A 17,381-nucleotide genomic window follows, 5' to 3' on the forward strand; every position below is an offset into this window, starting at 1 on the left:
AGTCGGTTGTTTGGAAGAAATATGGTGTAATCTGAGACTGTAAAAAATACGCTGACAGCGGTTTTGCTGCTTGTAAAAAGTGCCAAAAGACATTTTCTTTTGATAGCCGCAAGCTAGGCACAACATTGCTGAGGAAACACATCGACAGCTGCAGGAGCACCAGGGCTGCGCCAACTGACAGATATTTTTCCAAGAAGAGGAAGAGTGACAAGTGAGTGACTGTATGTGTTTAATCATGGGTCGTGTCATGAGACTTTGACTTGGAGCTAATTGCGGATAACGTGTCAGTTTCAATACTCGGGTTTGCAAGTGCACGTTTGCAAAACTGGACCTGTGCAGGACTCGACATCTGTGTGCTACTGTGCAGTTTTTGTTTAATTTCTGGCTGCAAACTAAATTTCCTCCAGGATAATAACACAGTTAAAGCAGAAGAGGACACATCTGTCTTTCCATCCTTTCACAGTGTAAACATCTCAGAACATAATAGTTATCTCTGACTGAGTAACTTGCTAAACACATGGTTTTTACTCCCGTGTCTTTAATAAGACTTGAGCCAAACTGTGGCTGCACACCTGTGCAATTTAATCCAATACAACAGCCCTCGAATAAACGCTATAATATTACATTTGAGCGTCAGCTGGGTGCTGAGTCAACTCTTTGGTAATCACTAAGCTGTGGTTTGCGGGGGTGTTTGTATTGGATTGCATTACACTGCACAGGATACTGAATCCACCCCCTCCACATGCCTTTAAATTGTCTTCCAATAACTGCTGTGATTCACTCTTATTTTGACTCAAACGACAAGAAAAGAAACCACAACGTGTCTCCAACATGTGCAGAAACACAACAGACTGTCTTCATATTAGTCTACAGTTTGTGTTTATGGCGTGTCGTTAATTTAACCCAGTAATTATATTAGAAATAACAGCCCATTCCCTGCTACCGCTGCTTTATTCGCCTGTCTGTCATCACAACTTCTATCTGATGCTTTCTTTGAGATTTCGCCAGAGTGAATGACAGCTGGTGGCAACAGAACAAATGAAACATAAGAAGGCTGAAACACCAGTAGATTTTAAAGTTATTTTACAGTTTAAATCCTATTTGATGACCATCGTCTTGAGCATGAAGGACGCTTGCCCCCTCTTCTTACAGTAAATCCACTACATGACACATTTCTACATCAATTTCATTATTTAACATTATTAAAGAGCAAATTCTGCTGCCTATTTTCTAATATATGACAGTGCACATGCATTAAATTGATCGGACGTCAAGTCCCATTTTCTCTCATGCAGTATGGATGAAGGAAGGATGAATGAAACCTGTGCACCTATAGGAAGAGACTGTTTGTCAGATTATTACTATTGCATGAGGGTTTTTTGACCTCTTTGCCCCGGTTACACCGCCGAGAGGAAAATTGCTTTTATACACTGATCTGAATCCAACTGAAAATCGTCTTTTTCATGGTGTTTCATAGTTTATGAAACTGATGTTATCGTGTTTGTGCATCAGAATACATTTATTACGGTGATTTTAGAGAGTTGTGATATTACTAGATGCATATTTCTCTCTCTCTGCATGTTAAACTGTTAAACTGCTGCAGCCTTTACAGTTATCTGATGTCAGTCAGGTCAGACTTGTGTCATGTTGAAAGTGACACAGAAACGGTACTTTCTGTGTATTACTAAGTGCATTTACTTACGTACAAGTTTGAGGTATTTCAGAGCTGCAACTAACTAACTTTTGACAAGTCAGTCAAGTGTCAACAAGTGTTTGGTCCATAAAATGTCTTGTTTTGTCCACAACCCAAAAATATTCAGTTTACTGTCATAAAGGAGTAAAGAAACAAGAAAATATTCTCTTTTGATAGGCTGCGAATCAGAGAATTTGGACATTTTTTATTTAAAAAATTACTCAAAAGGATTAATCAACTATCAAAATAGTTGGTGATTAATTTAATTGTCAATAAATAATCGATTAATCGCTGCAGCTCATGAGGCAAATATATTTTTCTTTGTACCCCACTACATTTATTTGACAGCACATTATCAGTTTATAAAATATGATGCCGTATTAAAGATTTAACTACCAAAAGTATATACAGTATTTAAAATGAGCTAATGGGTACAAAAACACTGAATACTCAGCAACTACAGCAGACAAATACTTAATGAGAATATTACTTATCAGAGGTATTAGGAAGTGGAGAGAGAAACATATTTAATAAAAACGCAAACAGAGAAATTTAGAAGAATTTGTTCAAAATGAATTGGTTAAATTATTTCACGTAGACCTGAGCTGATTGAACTGAAGCTGCCGTCTCCTCTGAATTATTAAGGAGACTGTTTTATAAAGAGTAAATAAAGGATAAATTCACGTGTGTGGCATTGTTAGTTCAAATGTTTATAGTTATTAAAAGTAAAACATAAGATAGAGCAAAATACAAGTATTTGAGTTATGTTTCTATTATTACGCATTTATGTAAATGTAATTTATGCACCTAAATGTCTTTTAAACCTGGACTGTGTATGATCTCCCTGATAAAAATAAAATTAAAGTAATAAATAGATTAAATAAAAGCACTGTTTACAAGGTAAAGCATCAATATTAATGGAAAATAATATATTGATGTAACACTGACAGCGTTCTGATACCTAAGTATTTTTATCACTTGATGTAACTTTGAATACTTTATTTTATATACTTTATTTACTTTAACTCCAGTGAAATTTTGAATGCAGGACCTTTACATGTAATTGAGTATTTCTACAAGGTGGTATTGCTACTTTTAGAAACTGAGGATAAATTAATTGAAAATTTATTCCATTACTGATTCAGACTCGAGACCGACATGTTGAATTAATATCAGATCAACGTAATGTCTGTCTGAAAGGGTCAATATTTAAAAGCTCTTCATAAATTATTCAGTGAAACAGAAACTAAGAGGTCTAATAAGTGCTCTAATGTGTGTATATCATGTTTGTCATGTACGGAGAGATTTACGGTCTGTGCAGTAGGTACAGATGATAAATGACAGGAACATAGGTTAATTCAATTATCAATTAACACTAACATCCTCCGTCTGTCTGCCTTTCTATCATGGAAACCTTCCTCCTCACCATCACGGCAAGAGATTTAAAAGTTTCCACGATCGGTGCCAAACAATTTAACTGTAGTTCGTTTATACAGTAGTGCTGTAGTATAAATATTATCATACTACCATCCTCTTATTCCATTTCATGTCTTTCAATTATATAATTACTGGCAGAGAGATTGTTTGAAAAGTCTTCAAAAATCGAGAAAAAAAAAGAAGAAAAGTTCTACTGCCGATTAAAATGACCGTCAAATGTGCCCTTAGGCAAACGCTTTAGCCCCTAACTGCTCCAGCAGAGTGACTCATCGGCCGACAGATGAATGGAAATATACTGTATGTAACTGTAGACGAGGGTGTGAAGCTGGATTCAGCGGAAACATGAAGCATGCCAGCTCAAACTTACCCGGCTGAATCATTTTCAGAAGCTTTCAGGCCGCCTCAGTGGTGCACATCGATTTTTCCACACACGACTAATGCTTTACTGTACTTAGACCATTATAACTTCCTAAGCTCTCCAGTTTCCTCTGCTCAAGTCTTTGATGCGCTTTTAATCAACTGGGATATGTAATATCAAACTTCATTTTTAACCGAACAACCTGAGACTTAAAAATATGGATTTTCTTTTATCTTTGGCGTGAAAAAAATTCCAAATGTCCGACAAAAAAGTGGCTTAAAAGCTGTAGTGTCTGTTTGATCCATGGAAAACATAAGAAATCAATACGAGAACATGTTTACTGATAATTTCACAGCTCTGTTCACATGCACAGTAAATGGATGTTGTGGTGATCAATATATTGTGAACTTGTGGGTCACGGATGGATAAGTATATGTGGCCACATCTCTGCAAAGCTGTTAAAGTAAAGAACAAAATCTCAAAGCATTTTCCAACACATGGCGAGCTGGGATTCAAACTACTAAATACAAAAAGCACAAAAAACACAGTATGCGACACAAAGAGAAAAAACAGGCTGCCTTTAAAGAAAAGAACTCAACAGTTTTGCTCGAGGCTGATATATTATGACCTGGATAAGTGCAGCGACCAGTAGCACAGGAAGTCCCGTAATAAGTATCAACAAACGCTGGAAGCTGAAGTCTCAGAGTCAGTGAGAAGAAAAGAAGTAAGATATTACAAGATCAGGATCCAAAAAACACCTTAAAATCAATCGTTAACTATTTAACGACAACTAAAGACTAAAGTTTTTGTAATGTCTCGAAATATTTAGTCTAATCTCAAACATGTTTGAGAAAAAAAAAAGTACTTGCTTTTGCATATTGTATTTTTAAAGATATTTTTTCTAAGGCTGTCCCCTGAAACTCATCAGTCGGAGACTCGTCAGTTCACTGAAATTCTTCAAGTCAAGTTGTTGTTTTAATCACTTAATCAATTATTCATCGACGATTTAATTCACTGTCAACTGTTTTTATAATTAATTAATTGTTTTGGGTCATTTTCTAATAAAAAAATGTTCAAATACTCAATAACACTACATTAAAGGTCCATTAATTAACATTAGTTACTTCTTAATAAGCAGGATAACTATGGCATTAATTCATACATCAGTTAATAGTGTATAAAGATGCTCTTAATATTAGTAACAACCATAACAAGTATTTGTGGTCAAACTAAGACATTTGAGGACGTCACTTTGGGCTTTGGGTAACACTGATCAACATTTTTCACCATTTCCTGACATTTTATAGACAACTAATGAGCGAGCGAAGCCTGGATTATACTCCCAAACAGACAGCTGCAGACACCACAGACACTGCCAGGAGGAGGGATAACTTTTTCTTCAGTCTTTTGTTTAGAGGTGGTGAATTTGCAGCTCACAGCAACTAAATACGACGTAGTCTCTGTTTGATATCCAGTGTGTGCAAAAAATGTCGCTAGCCATGTTAGCATACATAAGCTGGGAGAGCTAACTTGGCTGGTTTAGCTGAATCTGCCACCCTGAACGTCTCCAGCCCTCATTTTTTTTCTCAATCTATGCAAAGAAAAACATTTGTGGATTAAGTTTCTGTAAATGTCATGATGTCATGTTCAGGTTTGTTCCCTGCAGAGGTTTCATTAAAACATGAATGCTTGACAACTTGACAACTTGCAACGTATATGAATCTTTCATTGTTGGGCCATTACTTACACAAGTCATCAGCTCATGTGAAGAACAAATGCGACCTTAACTTTAACCTCCAAAACAAAGACGTCTTTGAAGTCTCTGCTCATGTCATAAATCTACAGTCTAAGTCTTGACATATTTATGACATGGTAGGACCGGGTTTGACTTTGCACAAAGCAGCAGTGACAGAGGAAGTCGTCCTTCATGTGTCGGTCCGACTCACGCAGTGACTGAAAACCCCTCAAACATGTCAGGGCAGGCAGAGCCCTGATTCAGTCAATCTCAAGGTAAACACAATGTTTAACTTGCAGGCAAATCTCACGGATCATGACTTTAAAAGGCCCTTTGAAGTTAATCAGCTCACTTAACAGAACATACATCCTCGGTCGGGGTGGTCACAGGGAGGGTGAGTTGAGTCACACGGCCGTCAGCTTCTCCACTAACGCTGTTGCATAACGTGATGAAGAATTCCTCCATTGTTTCGGTGTCATTGTAATGTACGTGCACTGCGCGGTCAGATAAGGATGAGGCGTTTCCTTGAAAATGGTCACAGCCGCTGAAGCGAGTAGATCTACAACATGTTAAAGTAACAGCTGCGGTAACTCAGAAGCTCAGAGGTTCAGCTCCCGGCTAAAAAACCTCAAGTAAGAAGACACCTCCTTAAAGAGAAGAAGACGTCTTACCTGTTCAAGCTTGAAGATGTGCTGGTTGAAGTAGTGCTGGAGACGTTCGTTGGCAAAGTTGATGCAGAACTGTTCGAAGCTGTTGTTCTCGTAATCCTCAAATCCAAAAATGTCGAGAACTCCAATGGACAAGATCTGACAAACGAACACAAAATGACAGAAATTTAATCTTGCATCCTATGAGCAACGACGGAAAATTCCTGAATATCAGTATTTCAAAATCTCGCGGGCTGCAACATCTGAAAGTTGATTATATTGTCAATAAAGATCTTAAATATTCTCAGCAGTAACTTTAACAACTTGATATTGCTTTATGCTGTAGGAAATTATTCTTTTTTAAGCTTTTATGGCTTTATTCATAGGAGAGCTGAAGATATGACAGGTAAGGGGGTAAGAGTAAGGGAATGACATGCAGCAAAGAGGGTTAGGTGGGAGTCGAACCCACAGCCTCTGCAGAGGAATCTAGCCGTTATCATTTTGAGATTTTCCGTACTTGAGAATCTCTCAGAGTACAATTCTCTCATCTCTTGATCTTGTGTGTAATTCAGACAGAATAGCTGCATTTCCATAGCATGGTAAGACTCGACTCGGCTCAAACTGACTCTGACTCTATGTTTTTGTTTTTCCATTAGGGATAGTACCCGCTAGGTGGTACTTTTTTTGGTAGCACCTCGGTCAAGGTTCCAAGTAAGCTGAGCTGATACCAAAAGGACAAACCTGGCATTGTTAAGCAGACAAGCTACCATCAATGCCAACCTCAGTTTCTTTATTAACTAAAAAATGGCTGCCACATCACAGTAAATTGACAAAGTGCAGATGTATCAAGAAAATCATTCCTTCACTCCCTCTGTTAAAAGAGAAATGTTGCTTCTCTTTTTGTGTGCATGTGAGAAGTTGTCAATCTGGCAGTAAATATACAGTGTGGGTTAAAGTCCAGAGTACAGTACCATCTGCAGTGGAAAACAAACTACAAGTACCAAAAGCAAGTAGAGTCGAGTTGAGTCGCACCATGTGGTGGAAATAGGTCTTCTTAAACGTGACAGTGACAGTCGACGTGTCGTCCTACCTTGGTGGTCTCCACCAGGTCCTTGACGTTGAGCAGAGCGTGGTTGATCCTGAAGACGATCCAGTCAAACAGAGCGCTGTACAGGGACTTGGCCATGGAGTCTCGCACCGTACCAGCCTGGAGGAGGACACAACAAACATCTCTTCAGGCACAGCGCGATCTCAGCTTACAACACTTGATTAAGAAGGGAGAAGCGTTCAACTGTTGCATATCACTCATTATATAAGGTCCTTTTACTGTATATGTTGTTTTTATTTCTCACCTTGTCTGCCACGTTCCCATTTTAATTAGTTGTCTTGTTAACTGTGTTTATTTTTACCCTAGTTTTTGAAAGCACTTTGCAAAAACAAAATAACTGGAAATACACTTATTCACTTTCTTGTGTGAGAAAATTGCTACCAGTTTCATAACTACGGGCTAAATACGAAGCTGCAGCCAGTAGTCGCTGTCTTAGGACCAAAACTGGACACGAGGGAAACAGCTAACATATCTCTGTCCAAACGTAATAAAGTCTGCCTGACATCACCTCTAAAGATCACTAATTAACATACCACATCTCATTTGTTCAATTGTTTAACTAGAGAGTAAAAAGATGTTTTATGGTGGTGTGATGTGCCAACCTGTCCCAGCCAAAAAAATAGTTTGGCATACAACCTGCCATAAATAAGGAAAACTAGGCTTTAGCTAACTTGATTTAATTGTGATTAATGTACAATTTCCCTGTTATAATAAATAAATAAATCAAACAAGATATAATATGTTAAGCTGTGAACTTTAGAGGTTCTGGAAAGTGGATTGTGTTACTTTTGGAGAGTGCCAAACTAGATTTTCCCCCTGTGTCCAATCTTTATCCAAAGCCAAGCTAACCAGCTGCTGGCTCTCGCTTCATATTTACCGTACAGATGTGACGAAGTATTGATCTCCTCATCTACAGTCACTCTCAGCATGAAAGCAAATAAATCTATTTCCCCTAAATGTCCAAATATTTAAGTTTGTGACACTTCTGTGTGGCGTGCCAGAGGTTTGAAGAGTCATCCATTATTTTAGGTGCCAACTGATGCTTGACACGACTCCAGACATCACATCTGTATTATACATTAGAGTGTGGCCTTGTAATACTGCGCTTTTGTTGAGGTCCAGTGAATGGAGGCATTTAAAGATAGAGAATAAAATGGATTTATATTCAAGTCTCAGACAGCACTGGCCCAGTTTGAAACAGGTTATGCAAAAAGGAGTCAAGATGTGCAGACAGTTGTATTTCTCCTTTATATCTAAACATTCATAGTTTGACCTGGATGTAAATCACATCCTCACTGAGCTGTCTGTCAGCAACACTGCACTCAAAACTCTCACTGGAAAATGCATAAAGGGCTATCCTAAAAGAACAGGAGAACCCAGACGACTCTCCTATCCAAACACTTCTCTAACGTTGGTATTCTCATCTGAAGCGTTGGCACAGAAGACAGCATTACAGACGTGCTGGCAGACGGCACAGTGTCACAGCAGGACGTCCCTGAGCCTGTATTAATGCCATTAGCCGGCCGAACATTCATCAGGTTGACTCATGAGAACTGGCAATCGGTCGAATGTGGCACAGACAGTGTCATCTGCCAAGTTCTGGTGTAAAAATTTCAGTTATGGCCTAATAAAAATATTTTACTTAGTTTTTATAGGCTAAACATGCAGCCTATGAGACTCTGCGGTTGGGGCGTTCAGATGACAAACACTGAATACTTGGAAGACTTCTTCTGAAGAAGTCTTCTTGTGTCACTTTAGTTAGAATCATTTTCATAAACTCTTCATGTTATTTAGTGTTAAACAGTTTGTGGAAAAGATGTGGAATAAAACTGCTGTATCACTTTTACTAAAACAAAGCTTGTGAGCCAAAAGTACAACAACGGTGTTTTCACGTGGTATCTTGTGTGGCCATCAGCAACAACGCGGTTAGCAGTTGCCAAGTTAGTGTGGAAAACGGTCGATCGGCGCCCAGCTTCCTCTTGGTGCCAATCCAGAGTGCTTAGTGACAAATGGAGGAACAAGACCAGGGTGAACAGCTGGTCACCTTTTGCTCGTTGAAGTCAGCTGATGAGGTTTCAAAGGCTAAAAAGCCACAAAGAGGAGGCCACTTTTCTTCTTGACAAGTAAGCTAACACTAACGTTTGGTAGCTAGCTAATATTAGCTAACGTTAAATGTCAGCTGAAGTTAATTAAGCGTATTCATGTTGTGCACATTGATCTGCTGAGAATGTAACATAACCTAATATTCCCCCGAACCTCTAACACTCACTGATGCTAATGTCGATGTTAGCTAACTGGCTAACTGTTTTAAAAAGAGCTTTTAGTTTTTATTTAATCTACATGAAAGTGACAGTTGATGTCGCATCAGATCAATGTGCACGACACAAATGTATATAATGACCACAAGTTCAAATTATAGCCAGTCTTTTTTTAATCAACAGTTTAAAAAAAATAAAACATGATGAGGTCAGTGTAAAGACTGGTTGATCATTAGCGGCCTGGTATTAGCCTATATATCACAGCTATATTAGTCAATATCAATATCAGCATATATGTCGTCCAAAATGCAACTATATATAAACTGTTTTCTTTTTAACAGAACATAATGCAGATTGTTTTTATTTCTCAGCTTTACAGGCAGAATTTTGTGCATACTGAATCCCTTTTCTTAATTCAGGTTTAATATTGAACAAACACAGTTTGTTCTATTTGTGTATTTTTAATTACAGTTATTTATAGTTATTCATAGTTATTAAACGTGTCATTTTGGACAATAATGTTTATTGTTAAGCTGTAAAATATCCTGCCTTCATTACATATCTTTGTCACAAGTGTGAGATCAAACCAAAAAAAGGGTTAGGGTTAGGGGCGGCTCATCCACACCCTTCAAACAGAGGGAATCGCTGGTGGAGACTGAGTAAGAATAGTCTTCTGGATCAATGTTGTGTGTCTTTTCATAAACACAGAGATTATTTAACAAAAGCTTCCATGTCACATTATTGAGAAAAACTGTCTAATTCCCGTATCCGCTGGAAAGATTTGACCCTGCTGCAGCAAAGGTGAAACAAAATAAACCATAAAGCGGACACTCAAAGTTAAAATTCCTTTGTTTCTAAATAATTAACAACGATATTTTTAGCAGCCATCAGACCAAATATGAACCTTCCATGAGTCACCACAGATATTATTTTGAACTCCATACATACTGCGGTCTAATGACCCATAAGCTTTTCATTATTTAGAGGAAGTTGGACTTAAAACATTCGGAGGGAAACGGCCTCATAACTCCGACCAAATGGAGAAAACTCATTACAGAATCTCTCAAATTTCTTTGAGGTTTTCAAGTGTATGATTTCAGTTAACAGGCAATGAGATTGTTGTGACTGTTGGAGCAATATTTACACAGAGACCACCCAGAGCGCTACCAAAACAATCACAGTTTGTTCATATGAAAGGGCTCCTAAATATCTGACGGGCCATTATGAGGGTTGTTGGCCTTTTGATGGGAATGTGTAATACAAAAACCATCTTCTGGGAGGGTTTGTGGTAAAATAACTGCTGAGATTGTTTCCCTGAGCGAATACTGTGAGCAATTTGTACTGGAAAATAAAAAAAAATCATCTAACCAAACTAAGTGCATGTGTGCAAGAAAATATTTAACATTTGACATCACTTGAATATGAAATATTTATCCAGGACGACAAGTTTCTGAGTTAACAAACTCATGCATGTGTAAAAACGACTTCATTCAAACTGACAGGCGTGTTACATCCGTGTTGTTCCCTGTCCTCTCTCGGATGGCTCTCATCTGCAGACCGTGACGTGTTTGTTTTCAGAGAGGGGGTCCCAATGAAAACTGTAGAGGGACTTGAAATGCCTTCCTGCTCTCTAAACAGGCCGAAGGACTCCGTGCACGTGTGTTTGTGAGTGTGTGTTGGTGTGAGAAGCTACAGACTGAGAGAGCTGCAGAGAGAGGGAGAGAGCAGGAGGGAGATCCGGTGCTGGTGCACACTGTCCTCACTGTCCTGTAAACACGGCCGGGTCAGACTCAAGAGACGAGCCTGCAGAGACGTTATTGAGTTGGCAAAATGCCCTCAGTCGCACCACTGGGTATGACACTTTATCTAATCTTAAAGAAATGCTCAGTCATACAAAAACTAACGTGTCTTAAAGCCTGACTACTACAGTATAAACACTAATCTTCACTGTAAATATCTGCATTTGCACTCCGGGGTTGCACATGGAAGAAGTTAGCCTTCAAGGCTGTCTGCCAAAAAAGCTTGTTCTGGCAGAAATCTTGCTATTCTAACTCAAACCGTTATTTTATTTCCACTGAACCGAACCAAGAAGGGCATTCTAGCAGAAAGCCTTTAAAGCTAACTTCTCCCAACAGTCAGGGGTTCATTCCCACGTTCCCAGGGTCCCGCAGTACGTTCCCCAGATTTATATGGCACATAATGGGAACATGACAAAGGAAATAGGACCCTGGGAATACAGATATGCTCCAGAAAGACGACTAGAGAACTAGAATCAGAGGGTTAGATCAAGTGACAGCTAGCTAAAACTGTAGCTAAGTTTAACTTTTGATTTTTTTTTACCTGTAAATGAAAAATATCAGGCTGCACCTAAATTAATTCATGATGGAGAAAAAAAAACATCCAATCTCCTGCTAAAGCTAGCTAGCTTTCACATACTTAAACATATTATAATAGTGCATGTACAGATAGAAACTTAACCAAACACAGAAACACTTCCTGCAAGCTAAATAATAAAACTTAAGTTGGTATTAGTAGATAGTGCAGTTCCTCTGAGCCCTCTATGAAGATGATCCAAAGCTTACTCATCATTGATAACATTAACAATCAATTAATCGATAAATCATTAGTAAAAATGTGCTTATACCATTTGATTGTCCCTCTTTTCCTCCTCAGTCAAAGCTTTATTTCCACAGCTACACATTACATTACATAGCCTATGAAACATTTTTAGTTATTTACATTTGAAGTGAGGCTACATGAAAACAAAATCGATAATGGTCACATAAGAAAACTGGAAATGCAGCAGCAGTGACAACACTGCAAAACCAGCCGCAGACAGCTGAGAGATAATTAGGATTTATAAACAGATTCACCGATGTTTTAAGTGCAGACTGCAAACACAGAATTCTCTCATCTCTCATTTCTAAAGAGTTGACCGAGGCATGTTGGCATAGAGATGAAAAAGAGAGAAAGTTAACAGAGAAAAAAGGAGAAGTGGATTTTCAACAAGGTCTCACAACCAATTACACTGTATAACTCTGTATGTTAGCACAGTTACATAATGTCGCACCCTCGGGAAGCCAGTGAGTGAATCTAGTTCAGTCTGGAGCAGCACTTTGATTTTTACCCACAAGCCCTGCTCTCTATGAACCTGCCAAACTTTTTTTTTTCCGCAACCATGGACTTTAAAGCATAATGTGATTTTGCCTGGTTAGCTTCAACTTGAAAGCAGTTATTTTTTTCTGTATTTACATGTCTGAATTCTGGTCTGATACATTTAATGTCGGCGGTAACAGAGCAACAGTCTCACCTCGGCAAGTCTGTAAGGAACAATCAGCTTCTCTCCGACTGTAACCGTCTTCCGTGTTGTCAGAGCTTCAAACAGCATCTCTTCTTTGACCTGTGTGTGACAGCGGAGAGAGAAAGTGGACCGAGTTACTGAAAAGATGAAAAGCCCGTCAGTCAATTCAACGGCAACAATGTGTATTTTGACTAGAGAATCCTGGCTCATCACAGCGTTTTGACTTGTTTAAAAGAAATCTGACACTTTCCATTTAAGCTGCCTTTCATCTCTGACAGTGTTTTAGTGATCGTGTGCAGGGTGACGGCTTTGAAGAGGTGCTTTTAAAAAAATATCGACAGCAGCGGCATCAACTGTCATGAAAACCGTCTCCTCCTGAACCGTCTACCCTGTCGCGCAAACATCCTGTTTTAGCACACAAGTTAAAAGCAGAGATTTGACAGTTCTACACTCAAACACATCAGAGTGAATACTGTGTCATGACTAATGACCCACAAACAATAATTAAGTAATACAATACTAAAACTACTGACAGACTGATTAATCTGTCTCCTGATTAATCGGGGCAATTATCTGGCATTTTGAGATAATTGTCATCGGCTGATGTCTGCGCTCATTAATTAAAAATCCATCTAGAACAGCATGTTTCTGTCGATAAACGTGTATTAGATTGTAATGTGCATGAAATAATAAAATCATACATGATCTCTAACTAAACTGTCAATTGTAATGTAAACATAATGGCTCTGCTTGTATTCAGGCTCCATTAGCTGGAGAGTAATATGCATTATACGTGCACACAGATCTTTAGGTTTGAGCCACGTTCATGTGTGTGTGTGCTCACTGGGTGTGTGTGGTGTGATGGTGTGCATGCACAAGTGAACAGCATGTATTGAGGCATTTTTTTCGTTTTCTTTGGGGCTGTTTTTTTTTTACAGTTGAAAACAAGTCATCATTCACTTTAATTGCTTAGGAGACCCTTTATGTTTTAGAGATTTTCTGGATTAAAAAACAAAACCCAACCTTCAATTGGCCTGAGGATGAGTAAATTTTCATTTTTGGGTGAACTACCCCTTTAATGGAGGGGTGGATTTTTTTTTTTTTCAGTTAAATACCGGTTTCTCCAAACTTACAAACCCCAACTTTGATTTCTATCATATTTTACTGATCTAAAATGCATCTTTTTTGTGTTATTTATTGCATGTTGTTTGGCAATACAAGCAAACAAGAAACACAATCAGAGCAGGTGCATCATGTTAGATTTAACACCGTCCATATTTTTTAATCTAAGCACACATTTAGAGAACATGAAGCAATAAAATAAAAATTCTCCCAGCAGCATTGTGTTTCAGTACCTCCAGCAGCTCTGAGACGACAGGCAGCACCTCTGGATTACAGATGTCGATGGAGTCGTCCCTGTAGGTTTTCCTCTTGTAGCGGATGTTACCCAGGTGGAGGATGGCCGACAGCAGGGAGAAGATCCTAGACAACAGTTCAGGAAAAGTTTAGGAGACAGGAAAAATACTGTGGAACCATAACTGCAGCTGCAGTTGGTGTCTGTCTGTGGAACCCTCTGGATCTATGAGAACAGATTTGATTTAAATGACGATAAAATTTAAATTCACATTATGTCACTGGAGGTGATGAAGGCTTCAAAACGAGGAGGACAAGATGGCTGAGGTGACTGAGTGTGAAGGAGACTGGATACTAGAAATAAGGGTTCCAGAAGGGTTCTTCCTGAAGGGCTGAGGTTCTATCCAGAACCATTTACTTCTGAAGAACCCCTTTTTTGAACAAAGTGTTTGTCAAGGGTTCTTTGTGAGTCTAAGGGTTCCATTGAGAATCCTTTTCATGCAAAGATCCCTTTTTTGAAGAACTCTTTTGTCAAGGGTTCTAGTTAAAATCCTTGGACTATGGTTGTCAGTAGATCCCTCTGGGTAGGTTCTAGCTAAAACCCCTGGAATAAAAAAAGGTCTTCTGTATAGTCCCCTGATTGTGTTCTCGATAAAATATGTAATATAAAAAAGTTCCTGGGAGAACTCTAAGTGTGTTCTAGATATATCCCTTAGAATGTAGAATGGTTATTTGTAGAACCCCTTGAGTGCATTAGAGATAAAATCCCTGAAATATAAAGAGGTTCTCAGTAAAACTCCCTGGATGGGTTCTGGAAAGAACCCTCAGAGACAGTTCTAGTTGGAACCATTGCACCATAGAAGGGTTCTCTGTAGAACCTAGGAGGTTCTGATGAAACCTTTCACAGATGATTCCAGGTAAAAGCTTTACATTGATGTGAACTCTCTGAAAGGGTTCAAGTAGAACCGTTTTACCTCAAACCAAAATAAGTTCTCTTTTGGGGACAAGCCAAAGAACCCTTCAGGGTTCTAGGGAGCAGCTTTATTGTGTGTATGCGACTACCGATCTTATTTTTTCACACGTTCTCTGCGGTCGTGTGTGTGTCACTCACTGTTTGCGCGTGGCAGGTAGAAAGCCCACCATCTCCATGGCCAACTGAAGCCTCTCAAAGTCGTGCTTCAGGTCTTCTCCTTCGACCGTGAAGCAGTCCTGAAAATAAAACAAAGCAGCACCGGGTGTTACCAGGCCGACGGATGCTGTTACGACACACCGGCCCGAACGCCGACACAGCTAATGACGAGTCACTGTAAAGTTTAGAAGGACTCGCTAAAGACTGTTGACATACAAAGTGTCCAAATGTTTTCAATGTTTACAGAGTGTCCAGCAAAGATGCTTAAAATAGTTTTGAAGTTTACTTTGCAGCTGAAACAAAGAACAGCAGAGTGGCCTGAAGCAGACAAAATGAATGACTCATTCTAAAATAAGCTATCATTAAGAAGTTTTGGCGGTCAAACAGAGGAGCAACACTCCGGTCTGATGTGCAGAGCAGCAGCGTGTGCAGGTTCTGCTCATGTAGTGGAAAAACCGGCTTGGCTTCCCCCTTTAAACCAATCCACAGAAATTTGGCAAGCTGGCAAAAGAGCTGAGAAGGGCAGCAATTTATGGGTTTTCCTGTGTTTGAGTGATTGACGACAACTAAACTAGCAGAGAGGAGACGCAGGAGGAGCGTGTTTGGATGCAACGGCGGTGATGTCTGCAGAAAGGCGCTTACTGTAAATGTATAGTTCACAGAAGCAAGTGCACATTTTACATAGTGCATGTAATACATGTACTGTGTAGATCTTATTGACGACACACAGAGACAAGAATCGTCACAAAAAAAATCCAAAACAAAGCATTATAGGGATAGTTCAGATTATTTGAAGTGAGGTTGTATGAGGTACTTATCCATAGTCAGTGTATTACCTACAGTAGATCGTGGTCAACGTGCAGTACGTTATGAGAAGCAGCACAGGAACTAAACGTACTGCAACAAAACAAAAACAACAAAAAGTGATTTTGCCGAAAAAAAAAAAAAAAAAAATCTACCTAAAAAAATATTTGTATACTATACAAGGTTGGGTCAGATTACTTTGAAATGTAGTCAGTTACTGATACGAATTACATGGGAAATTTTGTAATTAGTAAACAAATGCACTGGATTACAAAACATATAAGATAATCTGATTACTTTTGCACTAAATTTGGATTACTTCAAATTCAAACACTGAACTTCTACTAAAAAACTAGGGCTAATTTTTTTTTTCCTTTTTAAACATCTCAAAACTTTTTCAATGCAAATAAAATGCTTTTTTACACAGGGTTTGGTTTTGTGTACCACTTGTCTAAGAAACTGTATATCAGACGTATTTTACTTAATAGAGCACTATTTATCATGACAATAGTGTCTTAATTTTAAAATTTCCATATTTTGAAGATGTAATCAAAAATGTAATTGAGTTATCCTTGACAATGTAACTACAATCTAATGACACATTTTTCAAATATAGTGGGCTACTTACAGTTACTTATCTTTATAATCTGATTACATAAAGCCAATCACATGTAATCCATTACTACCGAATGTTATATTTAGAATATTTTGACCACTTTACTTTGCTGTCAAACAGGCTTTTCTGACAGGAAACCGCTGTTAAAAAAGCCAAATATCGCTCAGTCCAAACCAACCAAACTCGCTGCTGGTTATCCGCTTCCTCACTTTGTTAGTTTGTTTGTGTTATTGTGTGACTTTAGTATTTAAAAAGTTCACCAAAGTGACACAATAACACAAACAAAATTACAGATTGAGGAGTTGAAAGACCAGCAACTCCCGTGTTATATGAGGCAAAATGACTGTTTTTGCCTATAGAGTTTGGTTGGTTTGGAGAGAGCAATATTCTAAATATAGTGCACAATTGAAGTGATATTCATTTTTTACCTTTATACCTTTTGTTGCTGACTCTGTCCACAAGTTAATTGCTCAGTTTTCGTGCTGGTACTGACTATCAATAAGTACTTCATACAACCACACATCAAATAATCCGAACTATCATTTGATACTAATACTGTGTAATATCATTCAGCATATAAACGCACATTAAACTGAGTAAACTTGTGGATAAATGTGGATTTGGATTAGTTGTTTATGACAAGAGGAAGAGCTTTTTCCCGACTGGGGACACACGCTTTGATGTAACTACATAACTACACAGTCTTTCACTACATACACCCTCCGTAATGTGAGGTCTGCTCTTTGCTTTATGGGCCCATTCCACTATGGCTGCCATAATTATCACATACCGAGGCCTGAAAGACAAACACTCCAAACATGAGACTCACACTTACACCAACGTGCCTCCTCGTAGCCTCCCTCGCTCTCTGCTTCCATGGCAGAAACTCACACTGACCTATTAGTAACTCTGGTGTTACATTTCTATAGCTGGAAAATCTAC

General features: G+C 38.6%; 1 protein-coding gene across 12 annotated transcripts in view; it reads right to left on the reverse strand.

Moving 5' to 3' along the window:
* Positions 1-17,381, reverse strand: part of myo9aa (myosin IXAa) — a 160,490-nt gene that overhangs the window by 49,009 nt on the left and 94,100 nt on the right. For all 12 annotated transcript variants that reach the window (XM_084740127.1, XM_084739993.1, XM_084740376.1 and 9 more), the window contains 5 exons: positions 15,002-15,099; positions 13,893-14,019; positions 12,547-12,636; positions 6,961-7,077; positions 5,895-6,029 (listed from right to left, as the gene is read on the reverse strand). In XM_084740127.1, coding sequence (XP_084596253.1) covers positions 5,895-6,029; positions 6,961-7,077; positions 12,547-12,636; positions 13,893-14,019; positions 15,002-15,099 — 567 coding nt within the window. The remainder of the gene's footprint in view (positions 1-5,894; positions 6,030-6,960; positions 7,078-12,546; positions 12,637-13,892; positions 14,020-15,001; positions 15,100-17,381) is intronic.

This window comes from Lutjanus erythropterus, chromosome 1 (genome assembly GCF_056507025.1).
Source record: "Lutjanus erythropterus isolate fLutEry1 chromosome 1, fLutEry1.hap2, whole genome shotgun sequence".
In the NCBI taxonomy this organism is placed as follows: domain Eukaryota; kingdom Metazoa; phylum Chordata; class Actinopteri; order Lutjaniformes; family Lutjanidae; genus Lutjanus; species Lutjanus erythropterus.